The 11,889-nt window shown below is 46.7% G+C and overlaps 1 protein-coding gene across 5 annotated transcripts in view; it reads right to left on the bottom strand.

The window, feature by feature from the left end:
- The window catches only part of GRM8 (glutamate metabotropic receptor 8), a 316,002-nt gene extending 307,620 nt beyond the window's left edge, over nucleotides 1–8,382 (bottom strand). Inside the window, exons 1-3 of one of the 5 annotated variants that reach the window (XM_021555217.4) lie at nucleotides 8,101–8,382; nucleotides 7,571–7,829; nucleotides 9–860 (exon numbers count right to left, since the gene is read on the bottom strand). In XM_021555217.4, the coding sequence (XP_021410892.1) occupies nucleotides 9–518 (510 nt within the window). In that variant the 5' untranslated portion in view covers nucleotides 519–860; nucleotides 7,571–7,829; nucleotides 8,101–8,382. Of the gene's footprint in view, nucleotides 1–8; nucleotides 861–6,009; nucleotides 6,148–6,284; nucleotides 6,419–7,570; nucleotides 8,066–8,100 lie in introns of those variants that run through there. The other 4 variants (XM_021555218.4, XM_021555222.4, XM_021555220.4 and 1 more) reach the window with 4 other exon arrangements.
- Nucleotides 8,383–11,889: the final 3,507 nt, after the last annotated feature.

The raw sequence follows: 11,889 nt of genomic DNA, 5'->3' as shown, positions 1-11,889 counted from the left end.
TTACTTACCTTAAAGAGTCTTAAAATATTTGCAACCATAATGGACACAGAACTTGCTGCAGCACCTATCACACCTGATATCTTGTCTGGCTTAGTGAAAATAGGTGGGTCACCGTTTGCACACTTCACATCTGATCCATCTTTTTCTATCAATGCTTGCACAAATGTTAGGGACTGCTCCAATGCATAAGTGTCCCTGGAACACGTATCAAGGATACGGACACCTAAGGTGATATTGGCAAGAAGATCAGGGTCTTTATTAATTTGATCAACGGCATACAGCATTGCCTCTAGTCTGTGGATCCCCTTCTCCTTCTTGAGCTCCCCACAAGGCACCCCTCTATCCCCTTTTGCATGAACGGGGAACAGTCCTCCCAAGATGATGTCCCCATCCAGTCGAATGGAGTGGGCATATTCCTGGCCATGAGTCCTTTGCATCAGAGTGAGTATCCAGTAGAATCTGGCTGTTAACAGGAAGAAACAATGGCAGGAAACCAATCGTTTGCCTTCGTATACCATTTTCTCTGAAGACTTTGTTGCTATCCAGTATCCAGGTTTTCTTCTTGCTAGAGGATGAGGCTGACCATTTGAAGCCGCACTTTCTGGAGGCTACCATCAGTGCCCAGTAAGTAATATAGAACCATGCGGTAGGTAGGTAGAAAAAAAAATACCTCAGCAGAAGTACATAAAATGTGTTTTACAAAAGATGTCCACTGATGGAACAGGTTGACCAGCTTTTCTGAGGCTGTTTTTCAGTTGCTGTTAATTGATGGTGAGGAGTAGGGTAGTATGCCTGGTCCTGATGCTAAAAGGAGGTCAGTAGCTTATGTCCTTGTATTTTGCCCTACAGCTGAGGTACTTCTGAAAAAAAAAATAAGAAATAATTTTTAAAAACCATGAGAAATACCATTTACTTCAGCAGTTTTATACCTGTCACACAGTGTATTTACTTTTGAATAGCAGTTACATCACCTAGGTTTTACTTTCAATGTTCTTTAACTGAGCAAATTTTGGCCTTCAGTGAATTTGAACACCTGGCTGCACTGCACTATAAGCCAGAAAATTGATGATGCCAGCAGAGCAGGAGCCGAATCAGGGGAACTAAACTTAGCTGGGTGTTCAGATTGTGAACAGTAATTCATATTTACTTTTGTGTTGCATGGCACCCAGAAACAGACCTGATCCATAACACATTATATTTTCTGTTTTACTGCATTATTCTGTTCAACTTTATTATTCTGCTCCAGCCTACAGAAGTGCAATAACCACTTACACTCTCACTCCTGGAGAGGTCTCATTTATGACAATGGAGTAATCAGGGCGCCTGAATTTAAGTACACCCTTCATCCAATGCAGTACAAGCACGTTCAATTCATTTGGATGTTAGACTGATTATTTCTCCAATGGAATACACTTTGAGGGGAGTCTAACTATATATCTAAATCTCCTTCAAGATAATGTCTAACACTAAATTATTTTTATGAAAAGGTAGCTGATTTCTCAAGTAAAAAGAGCATAACATATTATATTAGGAAAACAGCTATACATCCAACATTCCTTTTCCAACATTTGACTTGAGCTGAGGTTTAACATTAACAAGGTCTCTTTTCTCTATTCTCTGCTTGCATCTGGACCACATTAAATAGGAACAATGTTGTGCCTGCAGTGATATTTAGAGGGATCCCACTGATTTAAACAAGATGAGGATTTCAGCCTACATATCTAAACACCTGACTGACTATTATAAATATCTCCAAATTGCCCACACTTTAATTCTCAAGTGAAGGCATTTATTTATTTTAATTCTTAACAAAATTATACATGCCTGAATAAAATTTTAAACCTCTGAGGAAAGTGAGAAGTAATTTTACCTCATACTGGATAGGTACACTGTGGGCAATTGCATCTGAACCAGTCTCTCAATACATCTGTTACAGGCTATGGAGAGCAGTGGACATCCTAGGGTAAATTTATCTTATCCTTTTTTCTACAAAAGTTTTACTTACTATGAAATTGATCACACTGAACAAGTGCCTATATTGCTGCCTGTACAGAAAATCCAGGCATCAGGCTCATCTGTAAATATCTACTTTTCTTAGTGATCTGACTAGTTATTACTAAAAATATGGTCACACTGGAAGACAACTACAGACAAAACCACAAAAATTTTATATATCGTGTGGTAACAAAACTCAAAATGCACTTTGATAATGCTTTAAATTGATACTCCTTGTCTTACACTAATTTTGTTATATGATTTCCTTCCATGATAATACTAAGCTCACAGAAGTTGAAGTCTTCAAATAATGGCTATTTGAAAACCTGAGAAAAAGATTCACAATGGAAAGTCTTCTACTGAATGTGAAACCATCTCACTGTGATCTTGTATTAGAACCAGTTGAAAATAATACATTTGGTAGGTATGAATACAATCACTGCAATTGAGAACAGCACACAGGACTTTGCATGCCTCTCGACATTTCATTTTGCTTGAATTTGGCTCAGGGTTCAATGCAAAATCTGTGCTGTTTTCTGTGATAATCCCACCATTCTCCCTTGGCTCTTTTTAGGCATGCAGGTTACAAAGCTGCCTGGGCTTCGGCCCTGTGGGCCGAACTCAGAGTCATTCATAAACTGAACAACTTGACTCACACTACAGTGCAATTTGATCCAGGCCCATGGGATATTTCTCATATGGTCCACACTATAGAGAAAAGCTTGAACTACTAACTAGCCACAATTATCTGGTTTTTTTATTGCCATAGTAGACCAAAAAAAAAAAAAAAAACAGTTATGGGTTCAAAATATCAAAGAGTAGACCTAAAATAGGTATGGAGGCAATTTGCTTTATGGTTCCACAATGAACTCAGTAGTCCATGCATGTATATACAAACCAGGCAGGGAGAAATTCACCGAGGCAATAAAAGATATGACTACTCTTATTTAACACTATATGGAGAACAAGAAAGCACCACTGACAAAGGGAAAATATTCCCGAAGGAAAGAAACACTGCTTTTTCCCCTTTCTCAGCCACAGGTTAATTCCTTACAGCCAAAGAATGTCCAGAAATTAAAGCAAGTGTCAATCTTCATGCAACAAATAGTGATGAATTCAGCTATTGCAACCTAAATTCTAACAATAGAGAAGCTACAGTGAGTCCAAGATCGTCAGTCTAATACTTTATCTGGAACTGACTGAAAATCAAATGAATTGGCAATTAGCATTTTTCAACATTATAGCCTTCATAAGCATTAATTGCTTTGCCTCAGATTGCATGGTTTCCTGAAGAAGTATGTTTCTTAGCTGCAAGTGTCCACTGCTTGTCTATAAAACAGAAATAAAATTTTAAAGTGTTCTTTTTAAAAATTTAAGGCCCTTTAGTTTTTTTTTAATGTTACCTAAGAAATAAAAGCTTCTATTATACTGCCTAATTTATTCATGGCACACTGCTTTTTATATATTGATTAACATTACCTTTTACAGAACATTTCAAGTCTGTGTAGCTAAGCAGAAAGCATATGATCTAAATTAATTCCATTTTTATCAATGAATTTTAGTGAAAAAGCACAGGCCTCTGGGCTATAAAGCCTGAATGAACTTTTCTCATGTACAGAGATTTCATTTGAAGTAAAATGCTGTCCTTTTCCAAATGACCATAAAAGTTTGAATTAATGCAAATATATACTTGATTTACCAGGTTCCCCACTGTAGTAGCTGGTGTGTTCAGAGAAGAAATTCATATATTTCCCCTGCACAGCCCAAGAGTAAGTGCACCACAAAGCGTCTCTTCCAGTCACCTTGTAATACATGCTTCTCTTGGGTTTATTTAATTAAAAATATCTGGCATTATCAGAACATATTGCTATTTTTAAAGTCAGTATTTCAGCACAAACCTCCACTTGTTCTGCTAGAATATATATTTATTTTTAAACCTAAGGAGGCGGAGTACTGCAAGACAGAGGAGATAGAAACTTCTGCATGTAGTGTCTGGTTCTGAAATTACTTCCTTCATAAAATCATTCAGCTTTATCAGATATTCGGTACTTAAGGTTGTGTATTTTTGTACCACACTGCCAGAACCAGTGCATCAGAATGAACCCAGACCAGTCATTACTCCAACCACAAACTCATTGCACTAAACGACAGGCTTATTATGGAACCTCTCTATGTTAATGAAAAGGTCTAAATAATGGGTTGAGTGACAGATAAATACTTAAATAAATATAGGAAATATTTCTATTTTGTTAATGAGGTTCTTGAAAGAGCATCTTCAGCTGGCACTGAAGTTTTTTGCTGAAAACATGTAGAAAGATTCAATATGTTCATCAGGAATACAGTTTTTAAAAAAAATCTCACAATTACAAATAGCAGCATGAGCAAGGAGTACTCTCTGTAGCATAGGCAGGATGGACATTTTACAGCTGACATTGTTAGACAGACATACATGAACCCTTTATTGAGGGACAAAATAAGCTACCAAGTGAGGGGAAAAAATACCTCAGAAAAAATGTTTTAAATTTTGTGTGAGCCAAAAAAACTAATCTGTTATTGTATTTAAAGCATGGTTGGAACTGCACCAAGATAAAATAAAGCAAATATTATGTGAATTAGGATACAAGAAGTTCTAGAGTGAAAACCCATTCACAAAACATCAGATTGTCCAGTCAATACAAAACTGATCTGGTTTTACTGAATGAAAATAAAACACTGGCAAATTCCATTAATAAGTTCTGAGGAGCAAAAAAACCCCAAATTTTATTGTTATGATGTTTTACTACTGACACCTCTGAACTATGAAAGAATTCTCTTGTAAACATTCATTTCAGTGTTCACAAAAGTTGCTTCTTTCCCCTGTACAGCATTCCACAGCAAGCAAATAGCTGAATTTCCACATAGAACAGGTAAAGAGTTGCCACCTGCACACAGTAGCCCAACACATATAGAAGATTAATGGGTTTTTGCTGACAACAAAAGGGAATTTGGAAAACCTTTGGCCTTGACATCGCAACTCCTAACTTGAAAGAGAATTCTTCACTGATGTAAGTAGTCTTATCTACCTCGGCTCTTCTGTAATGGTTTGCTGTGCCCCTGCCACAGAGGTAACCTTTACACAATAATCAGGACTTCAAGGCGAATCACTCTCAGTATCTCGTTTACAGGAACTATTTCTTCCCTGTGCAGTCTGATGTCTACCTTCAGCCTAATCAGCCCCTTTTCAAATACCCCAGAGCACCTGCCTTCACTTCCTACCCTGCAAATATCCATTTACCAAACAAGATACCCTGTGAAAATCCAGCACAGGTCCTTCTGCTGGGGTAAGACTAAGAGGAGCCTACAATTTTTTAAAAGAGAAACTACATTGAGTATTTTCCTCTGCCCTTGCTTGGACTTAATGAACCCCATCAGAATTAAAACCTTCAGAAAAAGGGCTCACCTCTGGTCCAGGAAATTATGATCAAGAATTTCCCAAGCACCCTAGGAGAGCTTTCTCTGTTGTTTCTGCTTTCATTTGACCCTCTTCCCACTAGACTCCCGCTCCCCAGTCCACACAGCTGTGTTCAGAGCAGGTACGGCTGGTGCAGTCCGGTGCTCTGCAAGAACGGCTTTGCCCCCAGAAATACAGCCGCACGCCGAAATCGTCCCGGGGCACCCGGCAGTAAAGTCCCCCACTGTGTCCACTCCCGACCCCGGCGACGGGCCCAAGCGAGCGGGCGAGTCCCCCGGGCGAGTTCCCCGGGCGAGCATCGCTCCGCATCCCGTTCTCCACATCCCACTCTCCGTATCCGGCGCAGGGCGCGCCCGTGCGTTCCGCACGGCGCTCCGAGCAGCGCTCCGCGATCCGCACCCGCGCGCTCCGCACAGCGCAGCGCAGCCAACGACGCGGACCCTGCACCGCACCCCGCGCAGCCCGCACCCCGCGCAGCACTCCGCGCTGCCGCTCTCTGCCCCTCCGCCCCTCTCCGCCTGCCGCCGGCGCACAGCGGCGGGAGCCAGCAGCCGGCCACGCACCGGCTTTCCGCGCGGCTCCTCCGTGCTTCCCCGGCTCTCCGCGTGCTCGGCACCTTTCCCGGCCCCAGGAAGAGCTACCGCAGCCAGGCCGGCCCCGCCCAGCGGAGGGGCCCGGGGAGCGCCCCCGGGCTGGGCGAGCCGGCTCTCCCCGAGCAACTCCGCGACCATCGCCCATCACCGCTGCGCTTCTCCCTTGAAGGGAGCCCCCTATTGTTCTCCACTTTACTTAGCCGAGCGATTTATTATTTTTTGTCTCTTCCCAGGCTCATCCGTACCCCAGCTAGCTTGTGCTGTGGAGGGATTCCGGCACAGCCCGGTTGCGGCTCTCCTCGCAGCCTCGCTCCTTCCAGCGAGCGGCCGTAGGACGGGTTTGAGCTGCCTCCCGCCGCGGCGTTGCAGCCGAGGCGGCCCGTGGGCGGGGGACGGAGGGAACATACGGAATTCCCGGCTGGAGCCAAGGCTCCGCCGGTCCCCTCCGAGCCCTGGTCCTCGGCCGAGAGTGCTGCACCTCCGTCAGCGGTGATGCAAAAACAAGCGTCTCCTTTTCTTTCCAGCCGCCAGTGATTCCTTCCTCTCCTTGCATCAACTAGTCAGCTTTAATGAGCTTCTGTTCCCACCTCGATGCAAACCTAAGTCTCTTTTAATGAATCCCTGGTCCCAGAGGTCTGAAGCTTGCAAACTCCAAAATGCCAACGTCGGATTTCCATGCACTTTGGGTCACTGATTGATTTTTACTACTTGTGTTGTACGTTTTTGTGTTTGTTTTTCTTATTTCTCTGGTTTCTGTTGCTGTTGGTTGGCTTGTTTGGTTTGGGGTTTTTAACCGTGTCGTACGTTCACCTGCCAACACTTTGCATTCCTGCAATCAGCACATGCCAGCGCTGGGGACGCTGCTCCACGCCGAGGACAGTTAAGCCCTTGCCTCGTGCCGGTACAGCCTCTCGCCTTCTCCCTCGGCGGAAGAAGCCCCCGGAGCTCGGCGGGGATCCTCCTGCCCCTTCCCTCCCCAGGGACGCGGGGGTGTCCCCGGCGGAGTCAAGGAAGCTGAGGCCACCCAGCAAGGCATGGGCGGGCGGCCGGCACCTCGCCCCGACCCTGGCCCCGGAGAACTTGGCGGCGGCGGGCAGGGCTGGCCCGTGCCCCCGGAGCGGCGGAAGCCCCCTCTTTCCTCCTGGCCAGCCAAACGTGAACAAGGTGGCGGGGAGCGCGGGGGAACCCCTGTACCCCCCTCCCCCTGGGGGTGGGAGAGGACCCGGCTAACACAGCCGGGGGGACACCTCACTGCTCGGGAGCTCCGAGATTCTCCCTTTTTGTTCGCTGCTGTGACGGCACCGTGTCCGGGATCTCTTTCGTTAGATCTGATTGGGGGAGGATATCGGCAATAAAAATGATAAATAATTAACGAAAAAAAAAAAAAAAAAGCTCCCGGCGCCACGAAACAGGCGGAGAGGATTGCCCGGGATTCCCCAGCCCAAAAATCTTAACAGGCAAAACGCGCATTTGCCTTCTCATCTCTGCTTAAAATAAGAACTAAAGACGACACACACAGATACACAAATACCTTGATCGAAAAGAGTTGCATATCCATGTTACAGTTGAGGTCCCTGGAATTATACTCGGTGTCGATCGGGAATGGCATGAGGTAATTTCTGTACAAGCCTCGTCTCAGACAGTTTCCCTCAGCAGCGTCAGCTTAATATGCGAGAGCTCAGCCTGGGACAGGTATCCAGGAAAGCGGTTTCAGTCGTGCTGTTTAATACTCGCGAACAGCCAAGCCGAACCTGCTTCACTGACTCCTTCCTCACTTCTCCTCCCCACCCCTAAAAAAAACAACAACAAAAAAAATCCACAAGGTAACTTTTTGGGGTCAGTGGCTCAGCGCCCGTGACGATACCAACCCTCCTCTGCCTTGCCGCTCAGTCGCAGAGCAGACACACGCACCGGCCCGGCCGAGCCGTTCACAGCCAAGCAAGAAAACACGCCAGCCCCCGCCCCCGGCCAGCCCCCGCGCCGCCGGAGCGGGCCGCGCCAGGAGCCCAGGCTCGGAGCCCCCGGCGTCGGCGGGAGCGGCACGACGCTGCCCGCGCTTACCGCGACTCTGGCGGGACGGGCACGGCACGGAACCGCGGGGCACGGCCCGGAATGGCTCAGCGCGGCGGGGCGCGGTAGAGCACGGCTCGGCACAGCGGGGCGGGCGCGTAGCCACACTTGTAGCTGTTCTTGGTGCTGAAGGAGGCGACGCTCCGCGGCCGGACAGGGCAGGGCACGGCCCGGCACGGCACGGCACGGCGCGGCTCCACGTGAATCCCCAGCTGGTCGCGGGCTGCGGCTCCGGGCCCGCCCGCCGCCGTCGGCACCGCCCTCCCCGGCACAGCCGCTCCGCCCGGGGCGCGGTGCCGGCGAACGCCGCGGGATTCCCGAGCCGAGGAAGCCGGTAAAGGCTGAGGCTGTGAGGAGCGGGAGCGAGGGGGACAAAGAGGGGGTCACCGGCGCGGGCCGGCTCTGTTTGATGCGGTCTCCCCCAGCGTGCGGAGCTTCCATCCCCATCCCGCCTTCCGCGGGCGGCGGAGTCGCGTCCCCCGCCACAGGATCGATGACACGGGATAAGATTCCCGACGCTCTTTGTCCCGTCCCCGGGTTTGGCTCGCAGCTCGGATCCCGGGTGGCGGAGTTCCCCTTTATCTCCCGACACCAGGCAGGTTTCGGCAGCGCCGAGCCAGGGCCATCCCGGAGGCTGAGGGACACAGCCGGGAGCGCTCGCCGGAAGGCTCTGGAAGTTTGCTGCGCTCCTAAAGGCTCTGCCCACCACACGAGCATTGCACAGGGATGCCCCGGGCCCGGAGCGCCCGGGCCGGCCCCGCGGAGCCGCGGGAGCGCAGCCCCGGCGGGGCCGCGGCGCCCGCCCGGGAGCGCCGCTCAGCCTCGGTGAGAAGGTTCCACCTCCAGGGCGCTGCCCGCAACTGCACCCGCGGCGCCGGCCGCGCTCCGCTCGGCGCAGGACGGGCTCCGAACCCCAGGAAAGGATGGCCGGCTCGCCAGGCCCCTGACATCAGCCAGATCTTTTCCGTCTCCCCATTTCACGCTAGTCTGAACTACTTTCCTTAAAAGGAACAACATTTTTCTTTGCTTCGCTCAGGGCTGTCTCACTTACTTAGAACATCATTGCTGGAAGGAGGAATTCCAAGAATGCTTAAATATGTCCAACCAGTGCTTCCCCGATCATCTTTGTTGTGTGTTACTGCTTGTGTTTAAGTTAAAGGTCTGCCCCATTAACAAACCACGGGACTCAGACGACGCTCGATGAGTTGTTCAAGCCTGTAACTTCTCTTATGGAAAAGTTCTTTTACAATTGCAAAATGGCACTGGGAATACTGCCAGGTCTTAGGCAGGATATATTATCTCATGTTTGCATTTGTTTTTTTCTCAGAATCTTCCATGACAGAAGATGGAGGAGATGTGGTTTCAATGATCTATCTCAGAAATCAGGAATATAGTCATATGAGTGACTCAATGTCTTGATGTTCAGCCTTGAGCAAAATTCTATTCCAGATATCCTCCTTTACTCCCATCAGGAAAATCAGCCATGCATCATCACTGTTGGATAGACCAATTTCTAACTGCATTTATACTTTGCCTCTCAAGCAGCTTAACAGAAAGTTCAGCAAAGCAAAACCAAGTGATATCCTGAGGGCACATGTGGTGCCTGAACTCTTGTGTGAATCTTGCAGCTGGAGAAACAGGCTGAGGTCAAAAGATTAGGATACAGAAACCTCCAATGTACTTCCAGCTTGGCCACCAACCTGAATGTAACATGGTGCCTCCCCCTGTTTCTTCTAGCCACATCTTTTCTCCAGCACCATTTTGAGGACATGAAGGGTGTATCTTTTACATATATTTGCAATGACTTTTTGGTGGGAATATGATAAATAAATGCACAACTGAAGTTTGCTGTGTTTTAACTAAATGCAAACAGAGAACATTTACTGGGGGGGGGGGGAGGCAGGGAAGATAATAAGAAGCTTCACATGGCCATTCCGTGAGGATAGGTGACACAGGTGAGAGGCAAAACACATCTATGATTCTCTTAGCAGGATTCTGATTCAAACCCAACAGTAGCTAATGTCAGTTTGTACAGAGGGCTAATGTCAGGGCTGGTGACAGCTACTACCTACACAAGTAACTTGGAAGGCAAAAAATCCAGTTCTGGGGACCAAGGTGTCATAAAGGAGATCTTAAATTATGGGGTTTTTTTATTTGTGAACTCCTGACCGTTACAGGCAGCATCTGACACCTAACAAGACTGGCAGGACCATGCTAAAATGGATCATAGAGGCACAGCCTGAGAGGCTGCAGGTTTAACCCCTGCCTGCAATAAATGCTTACTGTAAACATCTCTTTATAGCCAAGCAAAACCAAATGCATCAGTCAATCTCTGTGCCTCTTTTACACAGAAGGTGATGAACCTCTGTGCATCGAAGCAGTGATTTCGACAAAGTAACTCGTGCTCCAATGGCTCTCTTCCATAACTGCAATCACCAGTACAGTTTTCAATGACATTCAAATGGACCTGATTTTTTTTTTTTTCATTTGAAATGGTGTGAAGTTCTGACATTCTGAGTTCTGGATGAGGTTTTTGTTGCTACTTAGGTGAGAAATGTAACTTTCTGAGTTATTCAAAGATGGGAATTGAGCCCACAAAGGCAATAAAACCTCTTGAATAATCATTGTTCAGCAAGAGCCTGCTGCTTAATAGCTATTAAAGAATACAGAACCACAAAGTCACTGACTTCCACTAAGTGGTAGTGGATACTACTGGGTTCTGAGTTACAAGGTGCTACAGAAAAAGTGTGTTTGAATTTTTCAAGAAACATTATTGTTAAAGAAATGAACTTAAAACTTGGGTGTTTTGTGTGCACTTCTTTAAGAATAATGTTTTTTATTAATTTTATTATGTGGAGAAAAAAGAAAAGGTGGAGAAAAGGCATTGCACATCAGTAACTATGACAGAAAGCATTATACGAAGGCCAAAGAAATTGTGCAACTATCTGTTAATAGAATATACCTTCAGAAGGCCCAACTGTGGCTTGTTTCAAATAAGTGTTTCAGCAATGAACAGGAGATGTAAAAGCTTAAACTTTAAAAAGAAAGGTAGCCATCATGTAGGAAATGCAGCCTGGTTTCCAGGCAAGATATTTTCAGAATGTTTCTAATTTCCAAATCTGTCTAACAAACTCCAATATGCTAGAAGATTTTAGCAGCTGGAAACACAGCACATGAACATAACTTGGTAAATGGGTTTTTGAAACCTTTGAAATGGCAGGGACACTAAGTCCCACCAGAGCCAAACTAATGAAGCAGAGTACAGCAGGTCTGGTGGCAGCAACCAAAGTCAGCACATCCCAGAGATTGCTAGACAAGTCACAAGGCTAAGGCAAGTCTGAGGTCAACCCAGGAAGTCAACCTGGGAGATCAGGATCTTCATTAGAGTGGTACATGGCAATGCACAAGCATGGCTGAAACAGCTCCAGGAAGGGCAAAGAAGGAATATCAGAGCTTTAAAAAGCTCTGGGGAGCCCAAAGGAGATTTCTTAGAGGTTTCTCACAAAGCTCTCCTCAGCAGCCTGACCCAGGGTCACCATAGCCTTGTGTCTGAGTTGCCTCGACCAGTGGCTGCCAAAGCCATGGGAGCAGAGTAGGGCTCTTGGCCCCCATTTATATACTGGTCAAAATCTTGTGTCATATTCTCTTACATCTCCTTTTTTTTGCACAGAACTAGAGGATAACAGTGACACATCTCTCCCAAACATGTCAAAAATTTGACAGATTTTCTTAAAGCACAGTATAAGAATTTGCCTCTCAATATGATTGAAATGTGAAGGA

This window comes from Lonchura striata, chromosome 1A (assembly GCF_050655825.1).
Source record: "Lonchura striata isolate lonStrDom1 chromosome 1A, ASM5065582v1, whole genome shotgun sequence".
In the NCBI taxonomy this organism is placed as follows: domain Eukaryota; kingdom Metazoa; phylum Chordata; class Aves; order Passeriformes; family Estrildidae; genus Lonchura; species Lonchura striata.
The sequence above is the reverse complement of the archived record's forward strand: the minus strand, read 5'-3'. Positions and strand labels throughout refer to the sequence as shown.